Source organism: Mesoplodon mirus, assembly GCF_964341445.2.
Source record: "Mesoplodon mirus genome assembly, chromosome: X".
NCBI classification, from domain to species: domain Eukaryota; kingdom Metazoa; phylum Chordata; class Mammalia; order Artiodactyla; family Ziphiidae; genus Mesoplodon; species Mesoplodon mirus.
In genome coordinates this window covers 22,049,249-22,066,093 of record NC_138981.1, presented here as the reverse complement: position 1 = coordinate 22,066,093, position 16,845 = coordinate 22,049,249, and the positions used below count along the sequence as shown (strand labels likewise).

At 38.6% G+C, this 16,845-nt stretch overlaps 2 protein-coding genes across 5 annotated transcripts in view; one reads left to right on the top strand and one right to left on the bottom strand.

The window, feature by feature from the left end:
* Positions 1-14,483, top strand: part of APOO (apolipoprotein O) — a 79,991-nt gene extending 65,508 nt beyond the window's left edge. Inside the window, exons 8-12 of one of the 4 annotated variants that reach the window (XR_014292440.1) lie at positions 7,655-7,778; positions 8,232-8,297; positions 13,140-13,657; positions 13,745-13,815; positions 14,367-14,483. Coding sequence is in view for 3 of the 4 variants with exons in the window: in XM_082609422.1 (XP_082465548.1) it covers positions 7,655-7,778; positions 8,232-8,263 (156 nt within the window). In the remaining variant the exon portion in view is untranslated. Of the gene's footprint in view, positions 1-7,654; positions 7,779-8,231; positions 8,298-9,900; positions 10,015-13,139; positions 13,658-13,744; positions 13,816-14,366 lie in introns of those variants that run through there. The other 3 variants (XM_082609422.1, XM_082609423.1, XM_082609424.1) reach the window with 3 other exon arrangements.
* On the bottom strand, positions 11,709-12,906 carry LOC309796387 (ubiquitin-conjugating enzyme E2 D3). Its single transcript, XM_082609425.1, has one exon. It carries the CDS (start codon positions 12,748-12,750, stop codon positions 12,307-12,309), a length of 444 nt encoding a protein of 147 aa, XP_082465551.1. The 5' UTR covers positions 12,751-12,906; the 3' UTR covers positions 11,709-12,306.
* Positions 14,484-16,845: the final 2,362 nt, after the last annotated feature.

Here is a 16,845-nt window from a genome sequence, read left to right as displayed (position 1 = left end):
CTTTGTGACCGCCTGGAGGGGTGGGATAGGGAGGGTGGGAGGGAGACGCAAAAGGGAGGGGATATGGGAACATATGTATATGTATAACTGATTAAATTTGTTGTAAAGCAAAAAATAAAAAAATAAAAAAAAATAATAAAAAATAAAAAAAATTAAAAAAAAACCAAAAAGAGACATGTACCAAAATGTTCATAGCAGCCCTATTTACAATAGCCCGGAGATGGAAACAACCTAAGTGTCCATCATCGGATGAATGGGTAAAGAAGATGTGGCACATATATACAATGGAATATTACTCAGCCATAAAAAGAAATGAAATTGAGCTATTTGTAATGAGGTGGATGGACCTAGAGTCTGTCATACAGAGTGAAGTAAGTCAGAAAGAGAAAGACAAATACTGTATGCTGACACATATATATGGAATTTAAGAAAAAAAAATGTTATGAAGAACATAGGGGTAAGACAGGAATAAAGACACAGACCTACTAGAGAATGGACTTGAGGATATGGGGAGGGGGAAGGGTAAGCTGTGACAAAGTGAAAGAGCGGCATGGACACATATACACTACCAAACGTAAGGTAGATAGCTCGTGGGAAGCAGCCGCATAGCACAGGGAGATCAGCTCGGTGCTTTGTGACCGCCTGGAGGGGTGGGATAGGGAGGGTGGGAGGGAGACGCAAAAGGGAGGGGATATGGGAACATATGTATATGTAAACTGATTAAATTTGTTATAAAGCAAAAAAAAAATAAAAAAATAAAAAAATAAAAATATAAAATTAAAAAAAAAAAAAAAAAGAATCCGCCTGCCAATGCAGGGGACACGGGTTCGATCCCTGGTCCGGGAAGATCCCACATGCTGCGGAGCAACTAAGCTCGTGCACCACAACTACTGAGCCCACATGCTGCAACTACTTGAGCCTGCACGCCTAGAGCCCGTGCTCCACAACAAGAGAAGCCACTGCAGTGAGAAGCCCGCGTACCACTACAAAGAGCAGCCCCCACTTGCCATGATTAGAGAAAGCCTGCGCTCAGCAATGAAGACCCAATGCAGCCCAAAATTAAATTAAATTTAATTTAATTTAAAAAAGAGTTTTTCTAGGCCAGGATTCCTAGTTCATAGGGTCTGCACGTCAATTTTACTAGATGACAAGTTTTCCATTTTTGCCAGTCTAGTGCCTTTAAAATAGTTTTTCACTGTGGGGTGTGTTTGTATGTGTGTGTGTGTGCATGTGTGTGTCTTTACTTTGTTCCCCAATTTTTATTTTGAAAAAAAATTTCAAAACTACAGAACAGTTGCAGGAATAGTATAATGAATATACCCTTCACGTAGATTCACCAATTAATGTTTTGCTACATTTGGTTTGTCTTTTTACACATGCTTGGGTGCTCACACACATGTGTATTTTATTTTTCTGAACCATTTGAGAGTTAGTTGTAGATATTGCACTTTCTACCCGTATCTAATTCAGCATATATTTCTAAAGAACATGGCCATTTACTGACATAATCACAATACCATTATCATGCTCAGGAAAGTTGACATTTCATTGTTTACATAATCATTATCTAATATACAGTCCATAGATTTCCTCAGTTGCCACAATAATGTGCTTTCTTTCAACAATTTTGAAATTGATTTTTTTATAGCTGAGTGAATTATTATAAGGGACACACCCTTGTAACCATCATCTAGGACAAAAACCCAGAATTTTGCCAGCCTCCCCAGAAGCCCTTCCATGTAGCTTACCCCAATCACATTCCTCTCTTTCCATCCCAAACTACCTACTATCCTGACTTCCACAGTAGGAAGTAACTTCCCTGTTTTTCTTAATGGCTTTATCACCTAAGTCTTTATCCCTGTCACTTTAGTCTTGCCCATGATTATTTCTGACTCGATATTCCTTTTAAGTTTTTTTTTCCTTTTTTTTTTTTTGCGGTACGTGGGCCTCTCACTGTTGTGGCCTCCCCTGTTGCGGAGCACAGGCTCCAGACGTGCAGGCTCAGCGGCCATGGCTCACGGGCCAAGCCGCTCCGCAGCATGTGGGATCATCCCGGACCGGGGCACGAACCCGTGTCCCCTGCATCGGCAGGTGGACTCTCAACCACTGTGCCACCAGGGAAGCCCTTTTTGGCCATTTTTCATGTGGGTCATTAGTTCCTTTCTTAATGATTTATAAGAGTTCTTTATTTTTTCCTAGATACTAATATTTTTGGTCACATGTTTGCAGATGTCTTCTCCCAGTTTAAGGCTTGCCTCTTCAGTTTTGGTGTCTTTTGATGATCAGAAGTACTTAATGTAGTTGATTCATAGATCTTTTCCATTACGGTTTTCACTCTTTGACTCTAGGTGTTTAATAAAAGCATGAAACTATTGATTGTCCATTGCTAATCTGAAACCCTTTCAGAATAGTCCCAGCTCAAAGCCCGAGTTTCAGAGATGGTGGCTATTTGTGGGTGTCAGGCCCCAGGGTCACAGATAGCTCTTTTGGAGTTGTCTTCTACATTAGCCAAACACAGCAGTGTGTTTCAGTAAAAGTCATGTTTAATTTTCACTAGATTTTTAAAAAATGTGACAAGTTACTATCAAAGAATTGTAGAATGACTGTTAAAGACCAACAATAACTAAAAAGAAAAATCTTAATAATTCTTTGAAGGTAAGGAAAATATAAAAGAAATATAAACCTGTTACTAACATGAAAACTGAGCAGAACTTCTAAAGCTGAGCGTTTAATCGTTGTATTCAAGCCTTTGCTGGCTCAGCAGGAAAATGAAAGGGAAGCAGCAGCCATCAATCTGAGTAAATGTGTCCTGCTTTCTTTTTCTCCATTCGAAATTCCTTAGCTTTCTAAACACACTCAAGTTTTGCTGTAAGTTATGTGATTTAAAAATGATCATCTTTGAAATAAGGCAGTCACAGAAGGAGAAATACTGTATGATTCCACTTAAATGAAGTATCTAAAATAGTCAAATTTATAGAAGCAGAGAGTAGAGTGGTGGTTGCCAGGGGCTGGGGGGAGGGGAAAATGGGGAGTTGCTAATCAATGGGTATAAAGTTTCAGTTATGCAAGATGAATACATTCTAGAGACCTGCTGTACAATATAGTGCCTGTAGTTAACATTACTGTATTGTACACTTAAAAATTTGTCAGGAGGGCAGATCTCATGTTAAGTGTTCTTACCACAATAAAATAAAAATAAGGACAATGTGGTGGGTTTTCCATAAAGCTAAATTTGTTCTGAATTTGTGCCCTTTCTAGTCTTTGCTGTTTAAAATTCTAAGAAATAAAGGTACTAGGCAATGATTTTTCTTTTTTTTTTTTTCTTGGCTGCGTTGGGTCTTCATTGCTGTGCGTGGGCTTTCTCTAGTTGTGGGGAGCAGGGGCTACTCTTCATTGCGGTGCGTGGGCTTCTCATTGCGGTGGCTTCTCTTGTTGCGGAGCATAGGCTCTAGGCGCACAGGCTTCAGTAGTTGTGGCACACAGGCTCAGTATTTGTGGCTCGTGGGCTCTGGAGCGCAGGCTCAGTAGTTGTGACGCATGGGCTTAGTTGCTCCGCGGCATGTGAGATCTTCCTGGACCAGGGATTGAACCCGTGTCTCCTGCATTGGCAGGCAGATTCCTAACCACTGTGCCACCAGGGAAGTCCCTTTCTTTTTTTTTTAAACATCATTACTTAGCAAAATAAAAAGTAAGAAATCCTGAAAAAAAAAGTCTCCTTTTTCAAAAGGCATACACTTTTGGTATGAGGAAAGGTAGACAAGGCAGGATGCAGCATGGCCTGGTGGCCAAGAGAGTGGACTCAAGAGTGGGTGCACCAGGCTCTTCCCCCACTCCCACCCCACCCCCACCTCTTACAAGCCTTGAAACCTTGGAAAATTGCTCTGGTGCTCTTAGGAAATGGGGTTAGTACCACATGGGGCTGTTTCAAGGATTGAGTTTATCCATGTGAGAAGCTGAGAAAATGGACAGACTTTAGAAATGGTAACCATGATAGATGTCATGTGACATCTGCATAGGAGAAGGTAACATTTCCTGATGGAAAATGGAGCCCTAGGGCTTATTATACTCCTTAGTCAAAAGTCCTCCTATCTGTTTTAGTTTCCTATTGCAGCCATAACAAATGACCACAAATTTACTGGCTGAAAGTAATACAAATTTATTATCTTAGACTCTGTAGGTCAGGAGTCTGGTGCTAAATCAAGGTGTCAGCAGGGCTGCGTTCCTTTCTGGAGGTTCCAGGGGAGAATCCGCTTCCTGCTCCTTGAGGTTGTTGACAGAATTTAGTTTCTTGGCAGTTATAGGACCAAGGTCTGCTTTGCTAGCTGTCAGCTGACGGTAGTTTCCAGCTTCTAGAGGCTGCAGCATTCCTTGACTCCCAGCCCTCTTCCTTCCTCTTCAGAGCCAGCTGCTGTAGATGAGTCCTTTTCATGTCCCATTTCTTTGACCCTGTCTTCCATCCTCTTAGACTATAGGAACCCATGTGATTCAATTGGGCCCACCCAGATAATCCAAGATAATCTCCCTATTGTAAGGTCAGCTGGTTAGCAACCTTAACTCCAATGCCACCGTAATTCTCCTTTGCTATGTACGGTAGCACAGTCACAGGTTCCAGGATTAGGGTGCAAACATCTTTGAGGGGCCGTTATTCTGCCTACCACATCCAGTGAACTGGAATTTCACTGGGGTCTTTAACAGGTCATTTATGTTTACCTTTTATTTCCTCATCAAAAAAGTTAAGTGACCTACCACATAGGAGAGGTAATTTTTTTTAACATCTTTATTGGAGTATAATTGCTTTACAATGGTGTGTTAGTTTCTGCTTTATAACAAAGTGAATCAGCTATGTGTATACATATATCCCCATATCTCCTCCCTCTTGCGTCTCCCTCCCACCTTCCCTGTCCCACCCCTCTAGGGGGTCACCAAGCACTGAGCTGATCTCCCTGTGCTATGTGGCTGCTTCCCACTAGCTATCTATTTTACATTTGGTCGTGTATATATGTCCATGCCACTCTCTCACTTCGTCCCAGCTTACCCTTCCCCCTCCCCGTGTCCTCAAGTCCATTCTCTACGTCTGCGTCTTTATTCCTGTCCTGCCCCTAGGTTCTTCATAACTTTTTTTTTTTTTTAGATTCCATATATATGTGTTAGCACACGGTATTTGTTTTTCTCTTTCTGACTTACAGTCTCTAGGTCCATCCATGTCACTACAGATAACTCAATTTCATTTCTTTTGGGATAGGTCATTTTTATTGAGCACTTGCTGTGAGCTTGGCCCTGGGTGCTAACTGTATGCTCAGGAAGAGTCTGTGAGGCAGGTTCTATTATTATCTCCATGTTATAAAGGAGGAAACTGCATTTTGGAGGAGTTAAGTAATTGATCAAAATAATTCAACTGGTGAGGGGGATCAGACATTTCAAGTGGATTGCTGTACCTCAAAAGTTTGGAAATCCCCCTTCATATGGCAGTGCATACTAATTAGAAATAAATATTTTGATTAAAACAAATGTTTCAATTTTGCTAATAGAAATTATTATTCATGTTCATGGACATGGTAAGAAAATAAAATTTCTACTGTAGCTTAGCCAAGTTGACAAATAAAATTAACCATCACAGTGCAGTGCTGTTTAGCTTATTCCTCTAGCCCTTTGCAATCCAATATGGCAGGCACCAGATGTTGACTACATGAAGTGTAGCTAATCTGAACTGAGGTATGCTGTAAGCGCAAATTCACACCAAATTTAGAAGACATGGTACAAATAAAAAGATTGTTAAACTATCTCATAATTTTAATGTTGATTGATGTTATATTGATTACATGTTGAAATAATAGTATTTTAGATGTGTTGGGTTAAATAAAATGTATCAATCACTTTAAAAAAACAATGAAACCCAATATGTATTGAAATTAGATATAAGGAGAATGGTTGCATTGTAAAATATTTTAAATCTGTCCAAAAAGGCAAAAAAAATTGATTTCTGGCTTGTGCTAAGTCACAAACTGTCTTTTGAAGTCAGAATGTTGTTTTTGCTGAGATGATGATGGTTTCTGCCAAGAGAGATCTGATTTGTAATAGGGTGGATGGGTTCAATATTTCATTAGTGAGATATTTGACTGTCATGTTTTGTTATACTATAAGTGATATGTAATCAAACAAGAAAAATTACCTAGCAACAGAGTTGTTTTCTTCAACCAGAAGAATGTTTTTATGTGCTCATTTTCTTAATGTCCAAAGGATAAAAGAAGCTTATGAATTTAGCATCTTATATTCTTATCTTATTCTAAGATAATATATCTTATCTTATATTTTTGAGATTGAGTTGCTGGCAAATATAGGTAGTAGAATATATAAGAATATCACTAGAAGTATTTGGCAAGCATTATGTTAAGGTAATTCAGACCTAAAATACATTTAACTAAGTAGGGAACCACATGGTTTTTATGACAGACCCAATTGTTGGACATGGTTATCTCATTTGCCTTCATAAGCCTCTTTTTATCTCTTCTTCATTAATTACATACCCAAACTTTTTTTTCAACACTCATCAGGTCTCTAGGTTCTACCTCATTTCATTTGTTTATTCAACAAATGTTTGAATACTGTGTGCTAGGAGGTCCTAGGAGTATTGTGTCCTCATGAAACTTATACATATTTGTGAAGGATTCAAACATGAATGAAAGAATTACACGAATCAGGAAGTGCATGGGTGCTATCAATGTGAATAAAAGGTTCTTATCTGAATCGAAGGGCAGAGGACAGGGGAAAGCCTTGATCTAAAGGATGAATAGCATTTAGCCAGGCCAAAATTGGAATTGACCAGTCTAGGTCAAGGGATTTATTTTGCAAAGGTCCTATCCCAGGAAACAGCTTGGCAAGTTGGAAGAGCAACAGCAAGAACGCCTCTGGTGTGTGTGTGTGTGTGTGTGTGTGTGTGTGTGTGTGTGTGTGTGAAAGTGGCTCTCAAGGAATAGCGTAAGGCAAAGGTGCTGAGTCCTGTAGAGCTCTGTTCAGAGCAACAAGTAGACCTGGATATTGTATGATGATCCACCAAGCAATACGTATGGCCTTTTTCCCCAGAACTCCATCATCAAGTGAATGTGGTCTGTAGATAGGGTGACCATATAATTTATCATCCAAACCAGGATACTCTTGAGAGTGAAAGGGGGCACTATTAATTATGCTGGGACAATAGGTATAAACCAGTATGTATAACTTGGACAAGCCAAGATGTATGATCACTATGCTTAGAGACAGGTTCTTAACCACTTCAGTAAGCCTGAAGTTGCCTAGAAACCATGCTCTGAAATTACAGGGTTAGGCATGTGTTCCTGCTTTCTCACATTCCCCGCTCCTTCACCCATGGATAACTCTTGAGAGAAGGCCACCGGCAGAACCTGCACCAAGTCTAGACCGCAGAATCACATCCCTATTGCCCACCCAACTACAGCCTAGTGTTTTTCAGATTGCCATCTCATGAGAGCTCAGATCCTTGACGTACATCAGGTCTTATTAATGTGTTTTCAGAATTAAAGTCTTAAAAACATCTGGGAAAGAAAGTAAGGCCTTAAACATTTAGTACGTGAACTTTTCCCACTAGAACCTTTCCTACCTTACTTCTCATTGATGACGTGACCTAATTATATGTTCCCAGATGGTGGCCAGGCGGAATGGGTGCCGTCTGGTTATAACCTCTTCCAGAGTAAACATGTTTTGTGATTTGGCCCCTATGGTGGATGATATACGGAGCGGAGTACCCACAGGAAACCGTCCCATAGGTGTGAAACCTTTTTTTTTTTAGTTTCAGATCATGATGACTATTCTTTTTTTTTTTATTGGAGTATAGTTGATTTACAGTGTTGTGTTAGTTTCAGGTGTACAGCAAAGTGATTCAGTAACCTTCTTTAACAATTACAGTGGCATGAAGTAGTAAAGAAATCTTTTCACTATTGATTGGATTTTTTATCAAATCAGCTGCTGGCCGAATCTGTGTAGTGAGGATTAATGGAGCTTTATTTCCTGCTCTCCTCTGTGCCTGAGTCACTTTCTACAGCAGGGCCCTCAGGGAGCCCTAGTAATTCCTTCAGTTTACCGAGACATGGGTCACTTTGCATCAGATAATATTCAGTCACATGGTGAAGATGTGCACTTTGAAACAGTCTACTATTTCTTTAGAAGTTTTACTATTTCTTTTCAAACTGCATTAATATTCTTACTTTCTGTTTTATAAGTCGGAAAATGTGAAGAATTCACCCGGAAATAAGTAGAATACTCCATGCTCTACCCACTTTAATCAGGTAAAGAACAAGAAAACTCTGTGGTTATTTTTAGCATTATTAGCACCAATTGAAATGACTTGTCTTTAATTAATTTAATTTGATTCATTATAGCCATTTCAACTTTGTGTGGACACATAAGGGTCAGGATGATATTTCATTCCATCTTTAATTTCTGGGCTTAAGTGCTATGACTTTTTAATTGTGTTTGTTCCTGAGAAGTACCTGGGTTTTTTAGACAAGCTAGAACTCGACATTTGGGATTTGTCTATAAACCTATTTCAAACAGTTATTTCTTAGGCTTATTTTTTTTCAGACAGCATTTCACTATAGTAAGCACAGTTGTATTCATCTAATAATCATTCAATAAACATTTGCTGAATGCATGACTATTGTAGAGAAGCTCAAGATTATATAGAGTAAGTGACATAGGGAATTCATAGGTGTCATTGTCTTTCTTTGTAGATTTGAGTAACTTGAGTCTAGAGAAATTTAGGATGGTATCTGATAAAGTCAATAAGTGTGATTTCTTCTGGTCGTATACTCAGTTCACCATTTGTTTTCATTCATATGTTCAATATTTACCCATTGAGTACTTGCTACATAGAAGACACTAGTTATGTTAATATTATTTTGTGTATATATTAAAAATTATATAATAGCACTTATGATTTCATGGTAATTAGATTATACTGAATTTGGAAACAATCTAAATATTCAGCTACAGGAAAATGGTTTAATTATGGTATGTCCATAAAGAGGAATCTTATTATGTTTCAATAATATTTAATTGCATGGGAACATATGCACAATTATTAAATTAAAAAAAAAAACTAGTGTGATATGTTTTTAGAGAGGATAATGACCAGGAAATACAACGAAAATTTAAGTATGTATCTTCAGATAGTAGGATTATGGATGATTTTTATATTTTTTCTTCTATAGAACTTTATGTATTTTTAAATTTTTTGCAATGAATATGCATTTTCTTTTTAATAGAAACTTGTTTAAAAAAATCAGTGTCGCATTTATCATAAGTCATGGCTACTATTTAAAACTCATGAAAGTTCTGGGTTCGAGGTTTTCTTTCTCAAGTTGTCTCCGTGTTTTCAGAGACCTAGAGAGTCATACAATCTTAGAATTTGAAAAGGATCATCTGGCCCAACCCCCAGCCTCAAGCGTAAATTCTCTGTAGCCCTGTGTGTTCCCACTTTTCACCTCCACTGATAGGAAAAGCACCCCACAGGACAGCCATCTTTGGGCAGTCCTAATTTTTAAGGAGCTGTTTCTTATACTAAGCAAAAATACGTCTCCTTGTAACTCCTACACAATGGTCTGATCTTGCCTTAGCAGTCACAGAAAATAAATCCAGATCCTCTTTCACATCACAGCCCTTCATATAGTAATCCCAAATCAGCATTTCTCAAATTTTGTTATACAAATTACCTGGGAAGCTTTTTAAAAAGCAGAGGCGTAGACCCCACCGCAGAACTGGCATCTCTGGAAAGTGGGGCCCGATGTGCATCAGATATGCTGTTAGAAAGGCGACTGGTGGGTAAGCAGCCAGGAAGTCACACATGTCCTTCAGAGACTTTACACTGAATATGGTTATATTTCTTTACAGGAGCAACGAGCCACAGAATAAAGGAAAACTATGTACATATCCACTTCATTCTTTCAAAAATATTCTGGGCCAGAGTTCAGCTTACTATATACACAGCCTTGATTTCATTTTTAATTTTTGTTAGCTCTTTATTGGAGACGTAATTTTTAATTATAAAAGTGATGCATATTTGTTGTAAAGAATTTTTTTTAGATAAATATTTTTAAAGCTTGTCTTGTCCTCCATTCCTTTCCCAGAGGTAATTTCTGTTGATAGTTTGGTACATCATTCCAGACTTTTTTCTTTATGTGTAACATACACATACACACACACACACATGCACATGCACACGCATCCATACATGCTTTTGGGTTTTTGATAGAATGAGATCATATTCCTTGTACTGTTTTGCAAGTACACTGAAAGCTCCATGCAGGCACATATTGCAGTTTTATTATCACACCTAAAGAAATTAACACTAATTCCATAATATCATCTAATATTCAGATAGTTTGCAGATTTCCCTGATTGTCTCATTAATAACTTTTTACAGTTATTTTGTTTGAGTCAGGATCCAAACAAGATCTGCTCACTGCATTTGACTGATGAGTCTCTTAAGTCCCTTTTATTTTTTTACAAAGATATAAACTGTCCTTATTTTCAGATGTTTTAAGTCCGTTTTAAACTGTAATAGTTCCTTCTCCCTCATTTTTCTCTTATCATTTATTTGTTGAAAAACTGGGCTTATTTGTCCTTTAAATTTCCCATGCTCTGGCTGTGGCTGAGTGCATCCATTTAGTGTCATTCTGTTTATCTCTTGGTTCCTCTCCTCTCTTCATTTCCCATAAACTGATAGTTGGATCTGAAGGCTAAATCAGATTTAGGTTCAATTTTTTTGGTAAGAATACTTTGTAGACAGTGTTATGTTTAGTTATGTTGAATGAATGAATGAACTTGCTTTTTTTTCACTTAATATGTTGTGTACATCTTTCCCTGTTGGTACTTATAGATCTATCTCATTCCTCCTTTAGCTGCTTCATAATTTCCTAGTATGGACTACCATGATCTATTGAATCCTTATTAATATAGATTACTGGCAGTTTGTAGTTTTTTTTTTTTTAACAATGCAGTAAATCTATTGAATTCTTAGAGAAGTTCAAAACAGATTAATAAACAGAGATAGAAAAGGTAAGTTAGTGGTTTAGATGTTTAAGAATTTTTAGTTTTATATTAAAAGATCAAGTGAGTAGTCACTGGCCTCTAAAATATTTATAAACCTCTAATTGCTAAGTAGATTCATTACGTATTAGGAAAAAGGCAATCTGGAGAAGAGTTGGTTTGTCTTTGGTGTCTTTGGATTTGATGTGTGTTTCATTCCAGAAAAGAATGATGGGGTGATGTGAGGAAAGGTATGCGTCAGACTAGCAATGATATAATCATGCTCTCCTCCAGCAGATGGATGGAAATGTAGTTGTTTGGTTTTCAGAAGGGGAGCGATGTAGTGTGTCCTGTGCCTTTTAAGCATTTATTTTTAATTTATTCACCTATCCATCTGTTTATCTCAGATACCCAGCTAGCTGAGAATCTGCATGTAGTATTTTTTTTTTTTTGGTTTATGCAACTTTATTGAAGAAAAATAAATCAATTACTAGCAGAGCTATTAGTTGATCACTCATCCATTGACAACTTGCATCATTTATTCAGTGCTATATTAAACAGTGTATTGGAAGATAGATTAACCAATAGCTCCAAGCCTCCTAACAATTTAAATGAAAATTACAAAATGTTTGAGACCCTATTTTGGAATACAAAGGGTGTTTGACTTCCAATTTCCATTCTCTGTAGAACAAGAACAGGTCATTCCTTTATTGACATGCATAAAATACATCACATTTTCTGTTCTGCTGATGCTATAAATTCAATACCAATTCTCCAGCCACATCAGTTATGAGCATAAAGTATATCATGTAACCTCAAATCTCTAACAGTGGAAGGCTTACACAAGATGGATGCTGCTAGAATAATGCTGCTTCCTTTGATGTGGCAACTGAGCATCCATCTCCCTCCCCCTCTGATGATTCTTCAGCATGTTAGAGCAGTGAGGAATGGTTTTAGTCTCATAACCAAGTTAGAGTGAAGACATTGGCCACATAATACACATGCTCCATTTTTTAAAAAATTCTGAATCTTGGGCAACTGTTCTCTTGTAACTACTTTACAGTTTCTAAAAGCAGTTATTGTCCAAAGCTGGAAGAACTTAAGTCTTCTCAGATGAGCATGTGAATGAATGGAGGGAGGTAAACAAAAAATAAAATTAAAAAAGATGAGGTCTGATAGGGGAGCAGCCGGATAAGAAAATCAAAAAAGGAACAGTAATTTAAAGTTTATTCCAGCTATAATGCAGGTTATTCTGACTTTAAGGTAGCATCACATGGCATACTTCTGAGTCCATTCCCGAGATATTCTGTTGTACTTATCTCTGTCTGTTTTATAGATCCGTGCAATCTCTGGCACTAGGGGGTCATCTGGGTTTGGATCACATAGCAGTGAACAAATGGATAAAAGAACTTTAGAAATAGTTAAAGCAGGAGACCACTGTGATCTTAGAATATCGAGACAAATGCTGCCATTACTGTTAATATTTGGATGATAAATTCTTGTTGTAAATGCAACCTTAGGTGGTTTGAAGGGGTAGTCTGTAGGAAAATGAATTGTCAAAAAGAATACACCGCCTTGATATGGGCTGTCATTAGGTCCCATAATTGTGGCTTGCCAATGAAACATATCATCCCCAACTGGACCTGCAGAACATTGTGCTGGAGGGTCACGGGCCAAATCACTAAGTTCCTTATTAATCCGTTTCAGCGCCATAGTCTGTGCTTTTCGTCTGGCTCCTCAGTATCTCGGTGTGTGTTCAAAGTTCCGGCCAAAACTCTTGATTATCCCGGCGGCTGGGAAGGATTGTCTCTTGGTCTCACACCGGCTCTGCCAGACACGGGCGCCTTCTTACTAAACAGATCGGAGGTTGGACTGGGAGGGCGGGGCTGCATGTAGTATTGATGTAACACAAAACCTTTCCGGTTTTTAGTGTACCCATTTATAAAATGGGAATAATTACAGTTTTCTCTCATGGTCATATAATGGTATTATAAGTATTTGATGTGATCACTTAAACCTAAAGAATTTTCAAATTGCAAAAATCTTAGAGCTGTTTTTATTTTGGGGGGAACTGTTTATTTATGTTTTTCTTTTTCTTTTAGTTATAGGTAAACATTGGAAACTCCATATGGTAAACCAGTATTTCTGCAGAAAAATGGCAGAGAAGTCAGTATTGAATGTAGTAAATTGGCATTCTTCTTCAGAAAAAACTATACTAGGCCTCTTTGTTATCTTGGGTGATGCCATACTCCAAGTGGACTAATCTGAAATTGTTTCACCTAGAGATAATGTATAAGCCTTAGAACTCCTCGTTCTCATGTTGCTATTTATGTACATAATTAAAATTCTAAGTTAAAAAAAAAGTCCTGCTTTTTTTTCTCTTATTATTTATTGAGTGACAGTTTAAGTGTATCTGATGTCCCTGTGTGTGTCTCTGAGTGTACATGTATGTGGGGGGGGGTATGCGTGTGTGCATGGTGTGTGTGTGTTGAAACCATTCACTCTGCTTCTTAGCATCAACTGTCAGGCAGTCTCCAAAGGTCAAGTTGAGAAAAGTGGCTCTGGAGCTGAGAGACGATGCTTCTATTGCCAGCACAAGGAACAAAACTTGTAAGTAATAGTTTGCCTGACCCTGATGAGAAGACATACAAAAGAAAACAATGACCGTGACCCCTTATTGTGTGCCATTGCCTCCCAGCTTGTACAGATCTTCGGTTCTTGACTGCCAGCGGGAGATGCATAATGACGTAGTCTCTGTCCTCTGCCAGCGGAGGAATGGTATGTGGTTGTGTGTGTTGGTTCTCTGTATGTAGGCCTTGTATTTGCCTTTGCGGCCTCTAGATGCACAGCTCATTGAACTCCGTCTTCCCGGTGCTGGTGGGAACAACAGGAGTTTCTTTTGACTTGTCAGCCAGCCAGGAAGGATGTGTGGGGAAACTATATGAAAGAGGGTTGAGAATTTCCAAATTTCAGTCAAGCTTAGAAATTATAAGGCATCTTTATATTCTTATAGTGTCAATTTAATTCCTAAATTGTTGACCTTCCAGAACTGATAGCAGTTGGTAAGATAGCAATACACAAATGGAACATGCACATGTTAATGTTAAGTACATTTGACAGAGCCAAGATGACAGGAACGGTGCCAGCATTGTTACTGGATTAATGAGCCAAAGCATATTTGTCTCCAGAATAATCCCCCTAGTGACCCAGAAATCTTTTATTTCCTGCTATACTGAAATACTTTCGTGTTACTATACCAGTCAACCAAATGCATTAAAGCTGTGCCTAAATTATAATATCTCACTATAAATATACTATTATTGTTTCAGGCTTTTCCCGTTGGCTTGGCTTCCTCTGTCACCTCCAGAAAGTAGAGAATCCACAGGTTTCCTCACTCATGATCTAGAGAAGATGAAGGAATGGCCCCCACCACACCGTGCTATGGAGATCGTCAATCAAAAGGTGTTGCAGAGTCTCCTAACTGGAAGGTATTACTTCCATTTTTAACACTTTAGTCGTGTTGAAACATTGCCTTAAAATCTCTTAACTCCTCCAAGGACGGTGGGTCTCACAGAGCTGGCACCCAGTAGTATCTGGCCCATATTTAGGATAACAAGGGAATCACCTCCCACCCAGGGCAACTCAGTTGCTTTTATACTATGATCTTTTCCTTTCATGGCTGTTTGTATCCAGTGCTGCCTTTTTTTGTATTTAATACTTTTTGCATGCCTTCCATGAACTTTGAACTGCAGGGAATATAAATTTTGCATGTTATAGTATCTTACATTTCCCTAGCTGTTTATACTTTTCTAAGTGCTATTTTATATCTTTCCTTTTTGGCTTATTTCCTGACCTCAGTGCATTTGTACTCTGTTTTTCTCTGTCCTGAGGTAATACTCTCTACTTACATTTACACTCTTTATTCTGTTTCTTATGACCATTTTTTCTTATAATAAGACTGCCTCTCAATCCAATTTATCTCTAACTTAATCAGGATGGTTCTGTTTGAATAACTTTAGGGCTTTGGAGAGAACGTTCTCTACCATACAGAGTGATTTAAGCTTCTCTGAAGAGACAGGTGTGGCATGTTTTGTTCTGTAATAATGTGTCCTAAGAAAGATTGCTTTGTCAAAAATCAAGATTTAAAAGCAGTTGTTTCAGTGGGGAAGAAAGGGACTAGTGGCGCTGAAGAATGCCTTCATCAATCTTATCACCTATGTCACGCCTTGGGACAGAGTCACAATAATAGTAGTAGATAGAAGAATCGAGGCCCACTGAGGGACCACCCACCCAGGCAGTGGAGTAGCAGGTGCCTGGGCCGCTGGGTCAGCAGCTTTTGTGCTAAGTGCAGTGCTGGATCCCAGCCCAGTAGAGGCCTGTGTGATGCAAAGCACTTCCCTAATGGATCAATGACGTTATATCTAAATGGCTCAAAGAAAATTCAAAATATATGTAAAATGCCTGTGTTCACATATAGAGATAGAAAAATACAACTAGCTTGTGGTTAAATAGCAAATCTGTGACAGTTAAAATTAGGCCAAGTAATGAGTAATGATGATTTTCATTAGTTTAAAGATAAAATTCAGAATGCTTGAGCTCAGCAAAAAAAAAGAGACAGATTATGTTTTCCTCATTCTCCTATCTTGATGAACACACTTGGCACAATCTTTTGGAAAAGGCTGGGTATTTAGAGGAACATTTTCGTCTGTGACCAGCACTATTCATGATTATTTATAGGAGCTGAGGAATTTACCGTGAGTGTAAGTTTTCACTTTTTAATTCATTGCACCCACCCAAGTTAATGCAAAAACCACTGTCAGAGGGACCAGCAGTATATTTGTGGGACTACACCCTCATCCGAGGCTTAATTTTAATTAAAAGTAAATATTTGCAGTAATGGTTTTGTTCACCACTAGTTGAAAGAAGCTTGCTTGAGGTTTTGGTTTTCACCCTGTCTACCTCCTGTCTGATGTTTTGTTTCCCTTCTGAGAGGTTCAGATTTCAAGTCAATAATTAGCCAGCACATAGTTCTAAAGGTACAATTAGGTCAAACTCCAGATATAACCGAAGTTCAGGCTTATTTAAGTTTATGAAATGATAGCCAAGCACATTTCTCAGTGGGAGAAAAGTTTGTTTTCACAAACAAGTGTTTCACTATTTAACATTTTGTTCAGTGCTGAGTCACCTGTATTTCACATTTAAGGGCCTTTATCATCTTAATCAGCTCTAGAACTTAGTTGTTCAACTTTAGCTGTGACTCTTGAAGGCAAAAGAAAAGCAAAGGAAGTGACTCTTCTCCCTGCCCACCCTCCCACCTGTGATGTAGTCTTCAGACTCAGCATTGGCAAAGTCACTCTGTAAACTCTCTCTCCTCTCAGGTACACCCTGAAGGTACACACTGAAGTCTCACTTCAGTGCTGGCCTGTTTTGGGAGTGTACAGGACAGGTGGAACAAAAAACATGCAAAGATGGAGGAAAGTACAGGATGCAAAGACTGCTCCCCACACTCAAAAGTGAAGTCATTAGTGAGTCCTTTAAATGCTTGTTTGACACAATACTGGGATTTTGTTAGTGACCCCAGATTTGAGTGTGGTTGGAGGAATGATTTTTTAAAAAATAAATTTATTTATTTTATTTTTGGCTGCGCTGGGTGTTTGCTGCTGTGCACAGGCTTTCTCTAGTTGCGGTGAGCAGGGGATACTCTTCATTGCGGTGCACGGGCTTCTCATCATGGTGGCCTCTCTTGTTGCGGAGCACGGGCTCTAGGCGCGTGGGCTTCAGTAGTTGCAGCATGCAGGCTCAGTAGTT